The sequence below is a fragment of the Thalassophryne amazonica genome, chromosome 13 (assembly GCF_902500255.1).
Source record: "Thalassophryne amazonica chromosome 13, fThaAma1.1, whole genome shotgun sequence".
Classification (NCBI taxonomy): domain Eukaryota; kingdom Metazoa; phylum Chordata; class Actinopteri; order Batrachoidiformes; family Batrachoididae; genus Thalassophryne; species Thalassophryne amazonica.
The window spans coordinates 26688400-26706022 of record NC_047115.1 but is presented as its reverse complement, the minus strand read 5'-3'; the positions used below and the strand labels follow the sequence as shown (position 1 = coordinate 26706022).

General features: G+C 43.6%; 1 protein-coding gene across 1 annotated transcript in view; it reads left to right on the top strand.

Moving 5' to 3' along the window:
* The window catches only part of LOC117523131 (protein FAM13B-like), a 63615-nt gene that overhangs the window by 28690 nt on the left and 17302 nt on the right, over positions 1–17623 (top strand). Inside the window, exons 7-11 of the mRNA XM_034184551.1 lie at positions 5712–5927; positions 6126–6243; positions 7716–7795; positions 12349–12406; positions 16740–16808. Of these exons, the coding sequence (XP_034040442.1) occupies positions 5712–5927; positions 6126–6243; positions 7716–7795; positions 12349–12406; positions 16740–16808 (541 nt within the window). The remainder of the gene's footprint in view (positions 1–5711; positions 5928–6125; positions 6244–7715; positions 7796–12348; positions 12407–16739; positions 16809–17623) is intronic.

The window sequence follows — 17623 nt, the reverse complement described above, 5'->3', positions numbered from 1 at the left end:
AAATACGCCACTTTCAGTCACATATCAGCAGAAATACGCCGTACCAAATGCCGTTTGGTCAGTTATCACAACTCTTTTTTCTTTTTATAGAAAATTTGTTTATCTGCTTGTTGATTTTAGCCATGTCACACTCCTGTTACAAGACAGTGATTGTAGCACAGTGGTAAAGTTTCCGTCTAGTAATCAGAGCGTGCACCATTTTTTTTTTTTAACCAGAGTTATTTAACCGCAAGCTTCTGTATTGCGTCCCCTTTTATGTATTATTTACATCAACCCAGTGATATTCCCTAATTATACAGCTGGTTTTTATTTGATTCCTCCACATGAGCAGCGTGATGTGGTGCACCTCATCCTATGGAAGACAGTGCGAGCAGCTGCAGCAGCTCGCACTGTGTTCCTGCTCGAAAGACACCGTCGCGTGCACGAACCATCGCACTGGCATCGTGCACGCCTGCCCGTTGGCGCGATGTTTCGTGGTGTGCTCATACAATCTCTACCACTGTGAGTCACCCTGAACTGTATGTATTCGCACTATCTGTGAAGGGGCGCTTAATTTTGTTATTTGTCAAAGAACAGCACAGTTAAAATCAGCAAATAATCTGCTCTCCCCTCGTATGTGACCTTTCTTCTTATATGTATGTCATTTTGTATTCATTGTCAGCTTGATGGTTATGTCATTTGGCAAAGACTCTCCTTATCCTTTTCTTGTTTTCTGGTGTGGGAGTTTAGTCCTGCAGGAAGGAGAGATTACAATCTCAGGGACTAAAAAAAAACAACTCCTGGAGAGTGTTTGGCACTTTGTGAGAACATAAAGTGGTAAAGACCATGAGACTAGACAGTCCTTGAGTTACACTGGAAAAATACTGTTATGCATTTTCCACGAAGAAGGTGTAACAGAATTGAAAGATGTCAGTGTTATTCTTTATTTATTTACTCATTTTGCCAGGATCTTTTATTAACAAGCACTAGACCGAGGCTTTGGAAATGAAATATTCTGGCAAAACAAGCTACATGTAACTTCAGATCAATTATGTTGAGAGAAAGACTGTATGCATGCAAAACCCTTTTTGCAGGATTGTGCGGTGGTACAACTACTAACTAAATGAGTTGTAAAATGTAATCACTGAGGGTCAGCATATCAGACAGGTAAATACCTAAAATATGACTAAAGCAACCCAAGAGTTTCTCAAGGGCCAGAAGTAGATATACACATATGGCTAAGTCAGTTGACCTTAACACAATAGAGGATATTTTTCACTGAAGGCAGAAAGCCACAAACCAACAGCAGTTGAAGGAGGCTGCAGTAGGTCAGCATTTGGTGACTGTCCATGTGTTCCAGATTTCAGGCAGACTTTGGCCGCAATTGATTTTCATCCAAGCTTTAACAGTAATTCCTTTATTTCTAATTGTAATTGTCTGAATACTTTTGGCCACTGAAAATGGAGGGACTGTTTATAAAAATGGCCACAGTTCCTTAATGGTTAAAGTGATATTTTTTTGATAAACTCTTTGAATGAAAACTGCTCAGGTTGATGCACATTTGTTAAACTATCATCTGCCATGTGACAGTTTTTTTGTCCTTCATTCTTACTCAACCTACACATCAAAATCATTTTCATCTTTACAAAATTTTCATCCATAAAATGTAAAATTCTTGTGCAGTATAGTGGCTTAGTTGTTAGCACTGTTATCTCACAGCGAGAAGGTCCCACGTTCGCTTTCGACTCGGTTCTTTCTGTGTGGACTTTGCATGTTCTCTCCATGTTTGCATAGGTTCCCAACAGCTGCTCCGGCTTCCTCTGACATCCAAAGACATGTAGGTTGCGCTAATTGGTGTCTTTAAATTGATCATAGGAGTGAATGAGGATGTGTTTGTCAATATGTGTCAGCCCTGTGGAACCCGCCTCTTTCCCAGTGACCTAAAACGTTTGCACAGTACCGTATGCTTTTTGTTAACATTACAGTTCATACTGATTCCAATCAATTTTTTTTTTCCCCTGTCTGCATATATAGTAATGGTAAGTGCCACACTGGCACTTACCATTGGGTAAGTAAACACTTGGGTGTTTATGAACATTAATACCCATATATGCAATTTATTCTTGCAAGGCAGAAGGTATGTAGTTAGTGCATAAGTGAATGTGGTGTGTGTGTGACCCCCATCCGCCCTTCCCGAATAACTTACAACATCCTACTCAAAGCCGACCAACAACTTCTATCAGGAAGGGCCGACCACCAAAACAACACAAAGACAGACAAGAACGAAAGACGAGTGGTGAAGACAATAACTGTGATGTGAGACACCGAGGAGACGGGGCCCCAATCATACAACATACCAGGACAAACAACCACACATGAACAAACAGTGACAACAAGTCTGTTGTCTAATTAGTAAGCATCCATACCCTAATCTAGGACACCAGAGTCTTGATTCCCTTGAGAGCACCCAAAACCGAATTGTGGTGATGGCCACAAGCACACAACCATCCACGCACAGAGACCCAGATCACAACTAAATATCTGATCACTACTGTGGCTGGTGTGTTGAGCCAAGACAAGAGTACAGAACCTTACCATATGACATGGACCACTCCGGCACGTCAGAAGCCATGCGGCCGGCCGCGAGCACCGACCAGGACGTAGGGCCCCAGGAGAAACCAGGAGAAAAAGGGCAGTGGAAGGGCAGCCAACACGACAGACCAACAGGGGAGCGGCCCAATGGCGCCGGAATGCACCCCCCCCCACCCCCCCACGGAGGCACAGGGAGCAGCCCCATACCCAAGGGAAGCACACAGGGTGCCGGCATGAGCCCACCAATAGGAGGAACCCCAGAACCACACCACCAGATCCACGGCCCCCGAAGGCGGGAGTGAGCGGTGGCAAGGACGGGGGGCACAGGAGCCACTGCAACTGAATCCAGAGCACAGGTAGGGACCACCAAGCGATACGAGGGCAGGGCCCGGCCCCCAGACAAGAGGCAAGGCCCAATCCCGGGGCCAGGAAGCGTACAAGGCCCCCCCCGGCACAGCCAGCAGGGCCCCCCAAACCCCCCACCCCGCAACCCAGCCTCCAACCTGGATCCCACCGAGAACACCAAAGCCTATGATCAGAAGACTGCCCGAGCAAGAGCGGGGTACCACCCTGTGGAGACCACGGCCCCATCCCCCCAGCAGCCGCCAATGCCCCAGTGCCAACACCTGCGCCCCACTGCCACCACCCACCCCCACAACAGGCAGCGGGCCCCCCAGGCCCAGAGCAGGGCCACGGACCACGGCAGAACTGGCGAGGCAGACCCCCTACCCCTGAGCCCCAGACATCCACAGCCATTCGCACATGCCACACTTACCCTACCTACCAACCCCACCATAGTTGTTATAATTGATGTGTACAACCCCCTAAATGAGCAAAATGCTGCATTAAAAGCAGGGTAAGAGACGGCAGGTGGCAGGACAGCAGGCGGCCCGCGGCGCAACGCTGTACCACAGCCTGCCCTGCAAACCCACCACCGCCCTAGTGACCCCGACTCTAAATTAGTGAAGGTGTTTACTAAATGTGTAGAAGTAAAGTGTGTGCATTAAAATTGCAAGGCAGGAGACTGCCCTGCAAACCCATGCCCAACACCCGACCGCAAAACTATATGAACCCTACAATGTGCTACTTACAACCCAATATGATATGCGTGCAGGTACTAACCAGGTGAAGTGCATTAAAAGGGTGTGACATGTGAGGCCCAACCCCAAGCAGCAGGCAGAAGGAGAGGCGCGGCGCAGGGAGCGGGCCACATACACCGGGCCCCCAGCCCAACTCCAGATCCGGCGGAGGTGCCAGGGAAACCACGAGATGGGGGGAGGCCCAGGGAGGAACAAACCAACAGGGGGGACAGGGGCCAGGGAGCCGCAGATGGACGGGCCACCCCGCCCGGAGGTCCCTGAACCATGGAAGGGCAAGATGGGACCCCGGAGCAGCAGGGGCAGCCGAGGATCCAAAGGGAGACAGGCGGGCCCCACAAACCTGGAGGGAGAGGCCGGGGCACAGGGGGCCACATACACCCGAGCCCCGGGGAGAGGTACCACCCCCCGCTCAGGTACCGAACCCCAGCCCACCAACAGCAGAGCAGACAGACCCAACTGAAAAGGAATGATGGCCGCCCAACACCCCCCCCCCAACCGGACCAGAAGTGCAGCACCTGGGCCCCCACTGGTGGGCCGGCCAGCCACCCAGGCACAAAGGCGCACCCACGCCCCGCAAGGGAGGAGCCAAAGGGAGCACTTGCAAATAGCCACTTACAAATGGTTTGATTGAAAGCACCTGTTGTCTGTTTTACCAGTTACACACAATTTGTCCCAGTACACAATATACATATTTCTCCCTGCGGTCACACTTTTTCCAAACAGAATTGAAGATTGTGCTTCAGCGTATGAGTCAGCAAATTAAGTAATGTATGATTTATGCCTGCGGCCTTGAATTCCTTTGTGTGTGTTTTTGTGCAATACATGCACACATGCACATGCTTTTTCAACTCAGTTTTCCTGGCCAACTTCCACCTATGCAACAGTTCTGGAACTGCCATTGGTTGGCTCCCACACATGACTAAATGCTTCAGATGTTTATATCTGTGTGTGCATGTGTGTGCGTGTGTGATGATTTCTCTGCCTCCGTGTGTCATTCACATTGTTGGCCATCAAGCTGCAAACTGTAGTCACACACAGTCTTGGTGCAAGATGGTACAGAATTTAAGATTTTGGGAAAGGATGTTTTCCTGTCTAAGCTGCTTCAGCATCCATGGCAACAGCCATGGAACAACAGTCTTCCATAAGTGAGTGAGTAAATGCAAGGCAGTGCTCAGAATTTCCAAACTAAAACCTCAGAGAGAAATTTATTTGCTTTTAAAGAGAGAAAACTATTGTTTATTTTGCTGCATTTTTGGCTTCTGTTATAATGAAGCTGTTTTGAAGTAATTCATATTGTTACACTACATTAAACTTGTTCCGAGTAGGGGTGCACCAGTCTGATGTTTTGGATTGTATTGGTCCGATATTAGCAAAAATGACTGGATCACAAATCAAAAATTTAAAACAAATAAACAAATCGACTCAGAGCCTTCTGTTCCACATCTGATGACTGAACTTCTCACTCTGTCTCTAAGGGAGACACCAGCCACCCACCTAAGGAAGCCCATTTTGGCTGCTTGTACCCATGATCTAGTTCTTTTGGTCATGAAAACCGAAACCTTTAGTTGATATTGCAAATTAGTGCTGTCAATCTTGAAACAACTTGTGGAATGTTTCAAAACCTTGGCTACACATTTCATTTTGTGAATGAATCAGCAGTGTAAATATTAGTTAAATAACAATGAAAAAACAAGTGAGACTTGCATTGAATTTCATCGGTATGTGCACTGGCACGTCTTTCTTGTATTTTAGTGTGTTAATTCAAGATTCAAGATCGCATATAGGTAGCAGTTGACTAACATGTCCAAGAATGAACTTAAATTTGATTAAGCATTCATGGAAACTGTTATGCAGACTTAACATGTTATAAATTAGTATATTGTGACTGGTAGCTTCAAAGACTGACTGACTACTTTCTTAAACTGTAATTTATAATCCTGCATTTAACTATATGTAGAGAGAATTCTTCTGTCTGCCTCACTCCATCTTTTCTCTCTGCCATTTCCTCTTCCTCTCTCCTCTCTCTGCATATCTTTGTAGTCCTGACTCACTGGCGCTGAGTTGTGAAACCTGGTCTGATGTCAGCAGTGGCAGCCAGCAGCAGATTCCAGACCAGTTGGATGAGAGCAGTGGAAGCACCGAGGCTGGCTGTGTGTTTTGTCAGACTGAACGAGGAACAGCACAGCATCAGCGTCAACGCAAACCATCTCAGTGCATCCAGGAGGAGCCACAAGATATGGAGTGTACGACACCAGAGTGAGTGGTTGTGTTCCTATTTTCATATATATTTATGTTTGGCTTTACTCTAGTTTTTTGTTGTTGTTTTTTGGGGGGGGATAAAGAAATGTTATCGCCTACGTATGTCAACATTTTTGAATTTGAATTGATTTTTGTTGTATTTTAGTATCTAGAAGTTTAATGATTGTGGTTTTGTTTTGTTTTACTGTAAATCAGCAGGACTTTGCAGTATGAGGTGTCACCACTTACCTCCATACCAAATAAGGAGAAGAAAGTCAGTGAAAAAGAAAGTGGAGGGACTCCTTCCTCACCTATAGCAGATGACTGTTCAGTGGTGTGCATCGCAACATCTCATTTCTATCTTTTGTGTTTTTTCCCTCCTTTTCTCTTCCCATCACCCAGCAGTACCAAGAAGTTAACACTCGCCTCCAACGTTGAATTTTATTCAGTGACAGTAATTTCCTCAGTCTTTCGCATTTATTTGTATAGACAAGCCTAGATGAGATTATTTAGCCATTCAGTAAATCAATGTGCTGAATGACTAAAAACTTGATAAAAAGGAATTAAAAAAACTAAAAAGGAATACATTTGACAACAACTAGTAACAAGTGCTTAGTCTGAGCTAACCTACAGTGTCCTGAGCAAATGTTGGTAAGCTTACCATTGACCAAGTGATGCGTTTCTGCAGATGGCTTTTACAAAGTACAGTTCAATAATTTAGACCATGCTTAACACACATGCCAAGTTTGGTGACAAACAGGAAATTAGGAAGGAAGCTATTGTGCTTACAATGTTTTTACAAAGTGCCCTTGACCTTTTGACCCCAAAACAATAGGCTTTTTGGCTCAATAAAACAAAGACGCATACCAGCTTTGGTGACAATTGGGAAGTTAAAAAAAGAAGAAATGTCTGGTCTCAAAAGATTTGAACAAAGTAAGCACCAATGACTGTGACCTTTGATCTTTTGACCCCAAAATGAATAACCTTCTTGTGATCACTCTGTGTTATGCCTGTACCAAGTGTGGTTGCAATCAGACCGGTACAACTGAAGTAATCTCACTCACAAGAGAAATGTTACATGACGAACTGACTGAAAGTCCTGTGCAAGACCTTGAACACCAAGAGTTACATTAAAATCAAACCTGAAACACAACTGGCAACAAATGCAGGGATGACAACACAGTTGTAATATGGTCTGTTCTATAGATCCAGTAAGCTGAAGGGGTTCCACATTATGTGGGAGATCTGCATGTATAGACCTACATATAGAGAATTACACGAATCCAGCCTTGATGTCACAAAAGCAGTAATCACAGTCTCAAAATCATTCTGTCAGAGGAAATGTTACCCTGCAAGATTGTAATCACTGTGGGCATGCATGTGTTGAACAAAATAACAACAACAAAAGGCTGAGCACATTTTCTCCAAACTTGGTGGAAGTATTACTTGGGTTAGTGTCTCCAGATGATTACGTTTTGGAGCCCATTGGTCAAGGTCAAGCAAAAACATACACCAATAAACATGTTTACCATAAAGATTTCATCTGCAGCTGTGTTTAGTTATGTCCACTTGCTACATCTCTTTAACATAAAGAGCTCTTACAAGTTTTGAATGTTGAATTCAACTTTACAAGTTTGAGTTGAGTTGCTTCCTGACCCTTCAGTAGAAACAAGGTCCGTTTGTCTGAATATGCTTCCTCTTACATCTATATGTTGTTATTCTGGGAGGGTGTGTAAAGTTCTTAATGTTTAAAGTGTCTTTGGGGGCTTAATAGGTTATATCCACATGGGTGAAATTGTTTTTCAGGCTTCCACAGATCAAGGACAGGTTTCAACCATTTCTGACGAAAGAGTCAAAGATGGCAGCGCTGTGAAAGAGTCAAAGAGGTGAGAGGAAATGTGACACTTTGAAGAAATTAAAATTAAATGTCTGTTATTTCCCCCTCTTTTCTCTTTGGTGGTCTTTTAATTCAGTTGAATGTATTATATAGTGCCAAATTACAACATAAGTCACCTCAAGGTGCTTCACAAGTCTAAGGTCTAACGTTACCCACTCCCTGAGTAAGCACGCTGGCCACAGTGGTAAGGAAAAACTCCCTCAGGTGTTTATTTATGATGAGGAATCCTCAAGCAAACCAGACTCAGTTTGGTGACCATCTGCTTTGTCCGTACTACTAATAATTAAAGCACAGCAAATAATTTTCACACATGCAAAGACAGAAATGTTGCAGTTAAACATACTCGATCCCCTCCCATCACCTCTGCTCAAAACTCATTGCTCCTCCATCAGCCCCCTTATCACAAAAATAATCAGTACCTCCCTAGAAACAGGCCATGTCCCCAACACCCTCAAAATTGCTATTATCAAACCCCTCCTCAAGAAAACCACCCTGGACCCCAAACCTCTGTCAAACTACAGACCAATATCTAACCTCCCATTTCTCGCAAAAATTCTAGAAAAAGTTGTCTCCTCCCAGCTCCATCATCACCTGAAATCTAATAATCTTTATGAAAAATTCCAATCTGGTTTCTGCCCTTCCCACAGTACAGAAACAGCCCTCATCAGAGTCACCAGTGACCTGATGAGGGCTTCTGACTCCGGTTCCACATCCCTCCTCATTCTTCTCGACCTCTCTGCTGCGTTTGACACTGTAGACCACCATGTCCTCCTACACCATCTCCAGCACTATACAGGTCTCTCTGGCACTGCCCTTCACTGGTTTCACTCCTACCTCTCTGACAGAACCGAGTACGTAGCTCTGGGGGAAGCAAGATCCACACCCCACACTGTTACCTGTGGGGTCCCCCAGGGCTCTGTACTCAGCCCAACCCTCTTCACCATTTACATGCTTCCCCTCAGTCGTGTCGTCAGCAAGCATGAAATTAATTTTCACTGCTATGCTGACGACACACAACTCTACCTCACCATCTCTCCTTCTTGTCCCCCCTCGGTCACAGTCTCCCGCCTCAGCTCCTGCCTGGAGGGGATAGAGGCGTGGACGAGTCAAAACTTCCTGCAGCTAAATGGCTCCAAAACAGAAGCCATCCAAACTGGTACCCCCATCAACTCCGCTCCTCCCCAATCACCTCTGTTTCATTTTTTTGGACAACATTCCCCTCTCTCCCTCTGTGATAAACCTGGGGGTCAAATTTGACCCCCACCTCTGCTTTGACAATCATGTCACTTCCATCTGTAAAATTGCCTTCTTTCACCTCCATAATATCTCCAAACTTCGCTCTTCTCTTTCCCTCCCTGCTGCAGAGAAGCTCGTCCATGCCTTTGTCTCCTCCAGGCTGGACTACTGTAATGCAGTCCTCATCGGGATCTCTGGCAGGAGCATTCAAAAGCTCCAGTATGTCCAAAACAGCGCTGCCAGGGTCCTGATGAGGGTGCACAGGCACGAGCATATCACCCCCATTCTTCACTCCCTCCACTGGCTCCCCATTCACTGCCGTATTCAATAAAAAGTCCTCCTGCACACTCATCACTGGCTCCACGGTGTGGCCCCCACTTACCTCACTGAACTGCTCACACCATACACTTCCACTAGGACCCAGTCAGGCTAACAGCACTGTCTAGCCGTGCCCAGGACACGGCTCAAGAACATGGGTGACAGGGCCTTCTCAGTGGCTGCTCCCCGTCTATGGAACGCCCTCCCAGACCACCTCAGGGCTCCATAGACCGTGGATGCTTTTAAAAAAGGACTCAAAACCTACCTTTTTACTCTGGCCTTTAGCTAAATAACTGCTGCTGTTTTATTGTTCTTATTTTAATTTTATTGTTACTATTTTATTGCTTGTACATTGATTTATAGTCTTCTGTGTTCTTCTGTTTTATACTGTAGCACTTTGGGATTTGGTGTCAAATGTAAAGTGCATTACAAATAAAATTTATTATTATTATTATTATTAAACATCCATACACAAATATAGTCCAGTGGTCACAATAACCTATGGCTCAAAAGACAACCAAATGATGATGAACAGAGTCTCAGAAATCCTTCCAAAAGTCCTTAGCATGCTCTAAATTTCCGCAATTCCCTGCATATCTCATATACTCCAGTCCTGACAGGATCTCTGGGGATCAGATTTATGGTTGATGGATGGACAGAAGGATCTGTGAAACTCCAAACTGCTTCATCAGTGCCCAGGTCCTGATCACCGGTGGTCCACATCTTCATCAGCAGGTTGACCTCAGACAGAAAACAAAGCAAAATTGGAAACTTTATAATTGTCCAGGTCTCCCTTGCAAAAGAAGTCTCAATCTCAGTGGGACTAACCTGGTTAAATAAAGATTAAATTAAATTAAATAAGTAGTATTAGTAGTAGTATTAGTATGAAAAAATGTACCTTTAATCTAGAGCTGCTGTGGGGACCCCCACACCCCCTTCCCACGTGGATTTGCCCCTGGTTTGCTATTTGAGCAGAAGAATGCACAACATTTATTTATGCAGAAAACATGACCAGATTGACAGGTAAGAAAGTTTTATCTGCGGTTTTTACACCATGTCATCCTCAGAAAGAGACTTTAGGTGCATTGGGTGAAAAAAGTTAGTATTTACTGATAACGTGTCACAGATCAGCTGTTTTTGGCAAGGAGACACACAGGACAGTACACAGTTTCAAAGAAAACAAAAATGTAAAAATATATTTGTAAAACCATAGCTCTGAGCATCACCGCGCTTTGAGAGACAACTGTTTTTCAACTCGGAGCTGCTGCTGCTGCACAGCAGATATGGCTGTGTGCTCAGAGCTTGCTGAAAGTGAGTGAAGTGGGCAGTTCAGTTGAACCCCGACCTCCCCCTGCACAGGCCAGTTTAGATGCTGTAATCGACCCACAGTACAAAAATAATAGTAGCATACAGTGATTTAGAGAAGTATCTTTAATCTGATTACTAATTTGGAAAGATTAACATGTTATATTACTTGTTACTGAAAAAGCGGTCAGATTAGAGTAACACATTACCGGCATTACTGGATGAGACTGCGTCTTTCTCCACCAGTAATGGCAATAACTCAAGTTGGAGGGAAATAGTGATTCAATACAACAAAGTCTATGTCAATTAAAAGATAAAGAGAACAGATGAGTCTTTAATCTGGATTTAAATAACTCCACAGAATCAAACTTCAATCTTAGAGAGCAGGCTATTCCACAGAAAGGGTACACGTGAGAAAAAGCTCTGTGACCTGCCGATTTCTTCTTTTCCTTTGGAACACAAAGTAATCCTCCATCCCCAGAATACAGACCACGGGCTGTACATTACGTTTAATTAGATCTGCCAGAGAAGGGGTTGCTAGTCCATGTAGAATAAACCTTAAAATGTGGCCTACATTTTGAAACAGATTATTTGGATTAATTGGCATGTAAAGCAGAGTGTCATCAACATAACAATGAAAATTAATCTGGTAGCATTGCAGTATCTGAACAAGTGCTGCTATATCAAGTAAGAATAGCAGTACCCTGTATTTTACCAATGACCATTACCCTGCAATGACCTAGAAGTCAAAGTAACAAAGACTTCTAAACATTTGTTACTTTTTGAAAATAATGAACACAAAACCTTTTATTCAGTTTGGTAACTTTTAGCATTGTTAGCATGCAAAGCTAATTATGAGTAAAATAGGATATGTTTTCATTTATTCTTTCCAGCATATGCAGGCTAAATCGTCATGGTTGACAGGGTTATGTATCTCTGTGTTGCCTTTCAGGTTCGCCTTTTTTGTTATGTTTTGTCTCCACTCCTTAATATCTCAGCTCAGCTTTTTTCAGGCGTTTTGTGTGTTGAGAAGTAGGTTATGAGAGCAGTGTGCTGCCCACAGTGATAGATTTGACATGATTCCAGTCTAGTGACGCTGGGCTGCCTCAGGCACCAGCATGGAGCACACCAGCTAACTTGATTGGGTTGATATCACACGGTGACACATTGGCTTAGTGTTTGCGCTGGTTTCATGGACCATCAGGTCATCTAAGTTACACTTCATTAATGGCTGACAGGAATATGCCAAAACTAACTGTGGTGCCAAATGATAAGATACAGTATTTATTATAGATGCAGAGAGGAAAGCCCCCCCCCCCCCCCCCCCAAAAGGAAAAGGGAGCCACACAGATAGTGATTTGAACAGAGGGAAAATAATGGGAGGGGATTTTCCATCATGTATGGAACAAAAATCTATTGTGATTTTTCTCCCAGTCCTTTTTAACAAGTTAGTGGGACTGATGATCTCAGATATTGTTCATCATAAAATGATGCAGCAGCAGAGTGCTTCGGAGTGACTGGAGCTCAGATGTGTTTGTCAGACTAAAGGGTTGATGGTTCCATTCCTGTCTATAATGATATTAAAGCTACAGTTTCTGTTGGTGTGTAGGCCAACACCATATGCTTGAAACATAATATTTATTATATTTTAATTTATTGAATTGACAATATTGTGTTTTTCAGCTTGCTGTGCTTAACACAGTGTGAAAAAGAAGACAAAAGCACCGTGTTGGAGTTGAAGGTAAGCACACCTGTCCATTCGCATCATAGTCCAACTGACAGTGCTATATTTAGCTGGTGTTTCCAGTTTATCCCCCCCTCCCTTTTTTTTTTTTGGTAATAGTTAAATGAAATTTATTGTAGTTGATATATATATATATATATATATACACACACACACCATGAAAACTGTAAAGGAGTATAATTTTATGTAATTTATACATTCCATGAATCCTTGCATGGAGTGTATATAGATTCCATTAGCAAGGAGGTGGTAATGGTAGAAATTTTTTTTTTTTCCCCCCAAATATGCTTACATCCACTTCAGAGATTGTGCATTGTGTAATTTGGGAGATATTTCATATAGGAAGTGGGTGTCTACCATGACAAAAAAAAACACCACCCCATGCAAAAAGGAAAACTGCAATATATACTGTAATTGTAACATCTTTCGAAATATTAGAATGGAATTGTTTTGACTTCATGATTAGTTTTGATGAACCCTGCATTGAACACAACATTCAAGTTTATGATATATAATGCTCCTGACTTGGTAGTACTTGTTTTAGAGAAGTCACAAAAGCTACATAAGTACTGATATTATTACAGTGATCATGCAATTACACATGTAATTTCAAGTCACAGCATGGCAAGTTGTAGTAAATCAAGTGTCGTGGCCAAGCCAAAAACAAGATCTCAGGCTAAAGAATTTTATAAAACCTTTGACAATGGTTTATGTTTTTAAAGTTTTTGAAGAGCACGGCCTCCTCCTAAGTTCTGTTTGTTATTCACACAGTGTGACTGAAATAAAACCTTTGACAATGGTTTATGTTTTTAAAGTTTTTGAAGAGCATGGCCTCCTCCTAAGTTATTCACACAGTGTTACTGAAATAAAACCTTTGTGAAAGAACTGTGTTTATAAAGTTTTTGAAGAGCATGGACAAACTTTACACATAGTGGAATAGCCAGATAATTGAAAATAGACCATACTTTGTTAGATTCAAGGGGTGAGGGGTTATTTTCAAGATATAGGATTAATTTTGATGCCAAAATGCTGGTATTAATATTGTGAATGATTTCCCAAGTGGATGTATTGAAATTCTGATTTGTGATTTTACCACCTCCTGCTATTCCCTGCAAGAATACAGTTCAAATTTATGTTCAAGTTTCCCCATGTGTTTTCTTGCATATTGTTGCTTGACATTTCAACTGAAAGATCTTTATCTGCTTCACTCCAGTGTGAAGCTGTCTAACTGGTTTTGCAACAGACAACGGTTGCACTATTCCCAGTCTTCCATCACACCTACAGAAGCCTGTAACTCCTCCACAGTTGTCATGGGAGTCTTGGTGGCTTCCCTCACTAATCTCCTTGTGTGGTCACTTGGGTTTGGTTTATCATACAGAACCATTTCTTAATGATTGATATGAGTGAAGTCCAAGACATATTCAGTGACTTGTTGATGTTCATGTATCCATCCCCTGACATCTCTGAAGAAGCTGAGCTGTGAAAGATGATTTAATGTTATATTAATGGGGCACATATGTATGAATGCCATTGTTTTGGTTTTGATATTTTTATTATGTCCGCCAAGGACATAATAAAATCATCTGTGTTTATTTATTTATTTGTATGTCTGTCTTTTAGCAGAACTACGTCAAAACTACTGGAGAGACTTTGCCGAAAATTTTCATCACAGATAGATATTAAGCCATGTAAGACTCCATTCAATTTTGGAGGTGAAGTGATCCTGGATTAGATTTCACTTTATAAAGGCTTTTAAGGATTATGTCAAAACTACTTCATGGATTCTCACCAGATTTGCACCATAGATAGATAATAAGCCATGGATGACTCCACTGAATTTTGGAGGTGATCCAGATCCGGATTCTGGATCAGTATTTCAATTTGTACGTTTCATTTTGTCAGATTTTGAGGATTACGTCTAAACTACTAAACTAATATTCACCAAATTTTCACGTGCGCTTCACTTTAAATGGTAAATGCATTCATATAGCTCTTTTCCATCTGCATGAGACACTCAAAGCGCTTTACACATCAATGCCTCACATTCACCCCCGATGTCAGGCTGCTGCCATGCAAGGCACCCACTACACACCGGGAGCATCTAGGGGATTAAGGACCTTGCCCAAGGGCCATTAGTGATTTTCCAGTCAGGCTGGGATTTGAACAGAGGATCCTCTGATCTCAAGCCCAACACTTTAACCACTAGACCATCACCTCCCCAACTTTGTCAGATTTTGAGGATCATGTCAAAACTACTGAACTGATTTTCACCGAATTTTGACCACACATTGCTGTTAGGCCTTGGAAGACTCCATTAAACTTTGAAGGTGATCTGGATACAGATCCGGATTCTGGCTCAGGATTTCACTTCGTAGACTTTTAAGGATTATGTCAAGCTACGTCATGGATACAACATCACAATATAAAACCAAGATTAGGAAGACACTATTTTGTTTCAGCTTGTGAATTAAATATCACATTGCAGCATCTTGATCAGTCGGACCATTCTGGATGAGTATGCAGTTATTGTATTGTGTTGTAGAAACCGGATCCAGGTAAAGTCCGGGTCACAATGTGAATTACATATCTGTTATTCTGAGTCCTCATCAAGTCGTGGCGGACGTCAGAAATCTCTGATTGCTCTTGTTTGTTTGTTTATTTATTTATTTATTTATCTGTCTGTCTTTTAGCAGGATTACGTCAAACCTACTGCATGGATTTTGATGAAATTTTCACCACAGATAGGTATTAGACCATGGAAGACTCCATTAAATTTTGGAGGTGATCAGGATCCAGATTCTGCATCAAGATTTCACTTTATATAGGCTTTTCAGGATTACGTCAAAACTACTTCACGGATTCTCACCAAATTTGCACCACAGACAGATATTGGTGCAAGGAAGACTCCACTGAATTTTGGAGGTGATCTGGATCCAGATTTGTGGATATCAGAAATCTCTGATTCCTCTTGTTTAATTTATGTCACGTAGAGATTTGTTTGAATTATGAGTTTTATTTTAGATATGCTGTAAAGAAGCGTCCAATAAGGTCTATTCCAGAGTACTGGAGAGGAGAATTCGACTGATGGTCGAACCTCGGATTCAGGAGGAGCAGTGTGGTTTTCGTCCTAGTCGCTGCACATTGGACCAGCTCTACACGCTCCATCGGGTGCTCGGGGGTTCATGGGAGTTCGCTCAACCAGTCACATGTGTTTTGTGGATCTGGAGAAGGCGTTTGACCGTGTCCCTCTGGGCACCCTGAGGGGGGTGCTCCAGGAGTATGGGGTCCGGGGTCCTCTGCTAAGGGCTATCCGGTCCCTGTACGACCGCAGCAGGAGCTTGGTTCGCATTGCCGGTAGTAAGTCAAACCTGTTTCCAGTGTACGTTGGCCTCCGCAAGGGCTGCCCTTTGTCACCGGTTCTGTTCATTATTTTTATGGACAGAATTTATAGGCGCAGCCAGGGTGTAGAGGGGGTCTGGTTTGGGAACCACAGAATCTCGTCTCTGCTGTTTGCGGACGATGTGGTTCTGTTGGCTTCGTCAAAGCAGGACCTTCAGTGTGCAGTGGGCCGGTTTGTAGCCGAGTGTGAAGCGTCCGGGATGAAAATCAGCACCTCCAAATCCGAGGCCATGGTTCTCGACCGGAAAAAGCTGCTTTGCCCTCTTCAGGTCAGTGGAGTGTCCTTGCCTCAAGTGGAGGAGTTTAAGTATCTCGGTCTTGTTCATGAGTGAAGGACGGATGGAGCGTGAGATCGATAGACGGATTGGTGCAGTATCTGCAGTGATGCGGTCGCTGTATTGGACCGTCGTGGTGAAGAGAGAGCTGAGTAGGGGGGCAAAGCTCTCGATTTACTGATCGATCTACGTTCCGATCCTCACCTATGGTCATGAGATTTGGCTCATGACCAAAAGAACGAGATTGCGAGTACAAGAGGCCAAGATGAGTTTCCTCCGCAGGGTGGCTGGGCGCTCCCTTAGAGATAGGGTGAGGAGCTCGGAGTCGAGCCGTTGCTTCTCCATGTCGAAAGGAGTCAGTTGAGGTGGCTCGGGTATCTTTTCCGGATGCCCCATGGACGCCTTGCTGGAGAGGTGTTCCAGGCACGTCCCATTGGGAGGAGGCCCCGGGGAAGACCCAGGACATGCTGGAGGGACTACATCTCTAGGCTGGCTTGGGATTTTTTTAATGAGACTATTTTACCTGTTGAAATGACAACTGATCTGGTGACACAGTGAAAGCATGTTTTTTTTCCTCTCTGTGTCATACCCACCTACTTGTTTGCATGTCTGCATGCAAACGTGTTTGTACACGGTTTTGCTGTCTGTTCCTTCACGGGCAAATAGAAGGAGGATGTTCTTTTGACAGACACAGTGATTGTACAGTGGGGATCAACAGCACTGACGTAAGTTCTCCATCCCCACCGTTTTTTATACGCACAAATTAACACTTTATTTTAGGGTGACGGTATCTATGACAACAAGGTCACACCTTCAGTGTGTGCATGCATGCCTGCACGTACACAGCTGCTTTGGTAGAGCGTGCCTGCTGTGGGTGTTTTTCGTCGCTAATTCATTCCTTCTCCTCCCTTCCATCCTCCCACCTCCTCCGTGTGATGCACGAAGCACTTGATTTTTTGAATGAACAGCTAAGGAAGGTGAGGCCAGAGAAGCAGAAGCCCCGTGTTGCTGCGAATACCATGAGAATAATACCTAAATCATTACAAAATTAACCTAATTGTCTGACATTCCTCCTAACCTCAAGATATTACTAAAACAGATACCCCCCCCATAAAAAATAAATAAAAGGAACTGGTTACACACCCACTGATACATACGTATAAGAATAATGTACTGACGTAAATAGCAGCGTGACTCCTCACAGCTCCATCAAAGAGACTCTTTAGCTCAGTCTGATAACGTTGCCATGGAAACACTTCGTCATCTACCCCTCTTCTCCCGTGCACACTCCCACACCGACTTGAACGGCATTCCCGCCAACCTCCTTCTTCCATGCATTGTGATGAATAATCCATGTGGAGGCAGTTTTGCCGTAGAAGTGCAAAGAACGCCAGCGAGAGGGGAAGCCGCGTGGATTTAAGGATTCTCTCAGAAGAAAGCTGCACTCTCACAATCACACTTATTAGGACGTCTTGGAATTGGAATGGATTGGTGTGTTGCTCATCAGGGATTCCACGCTGCATGCTGACATGTTAGCGGT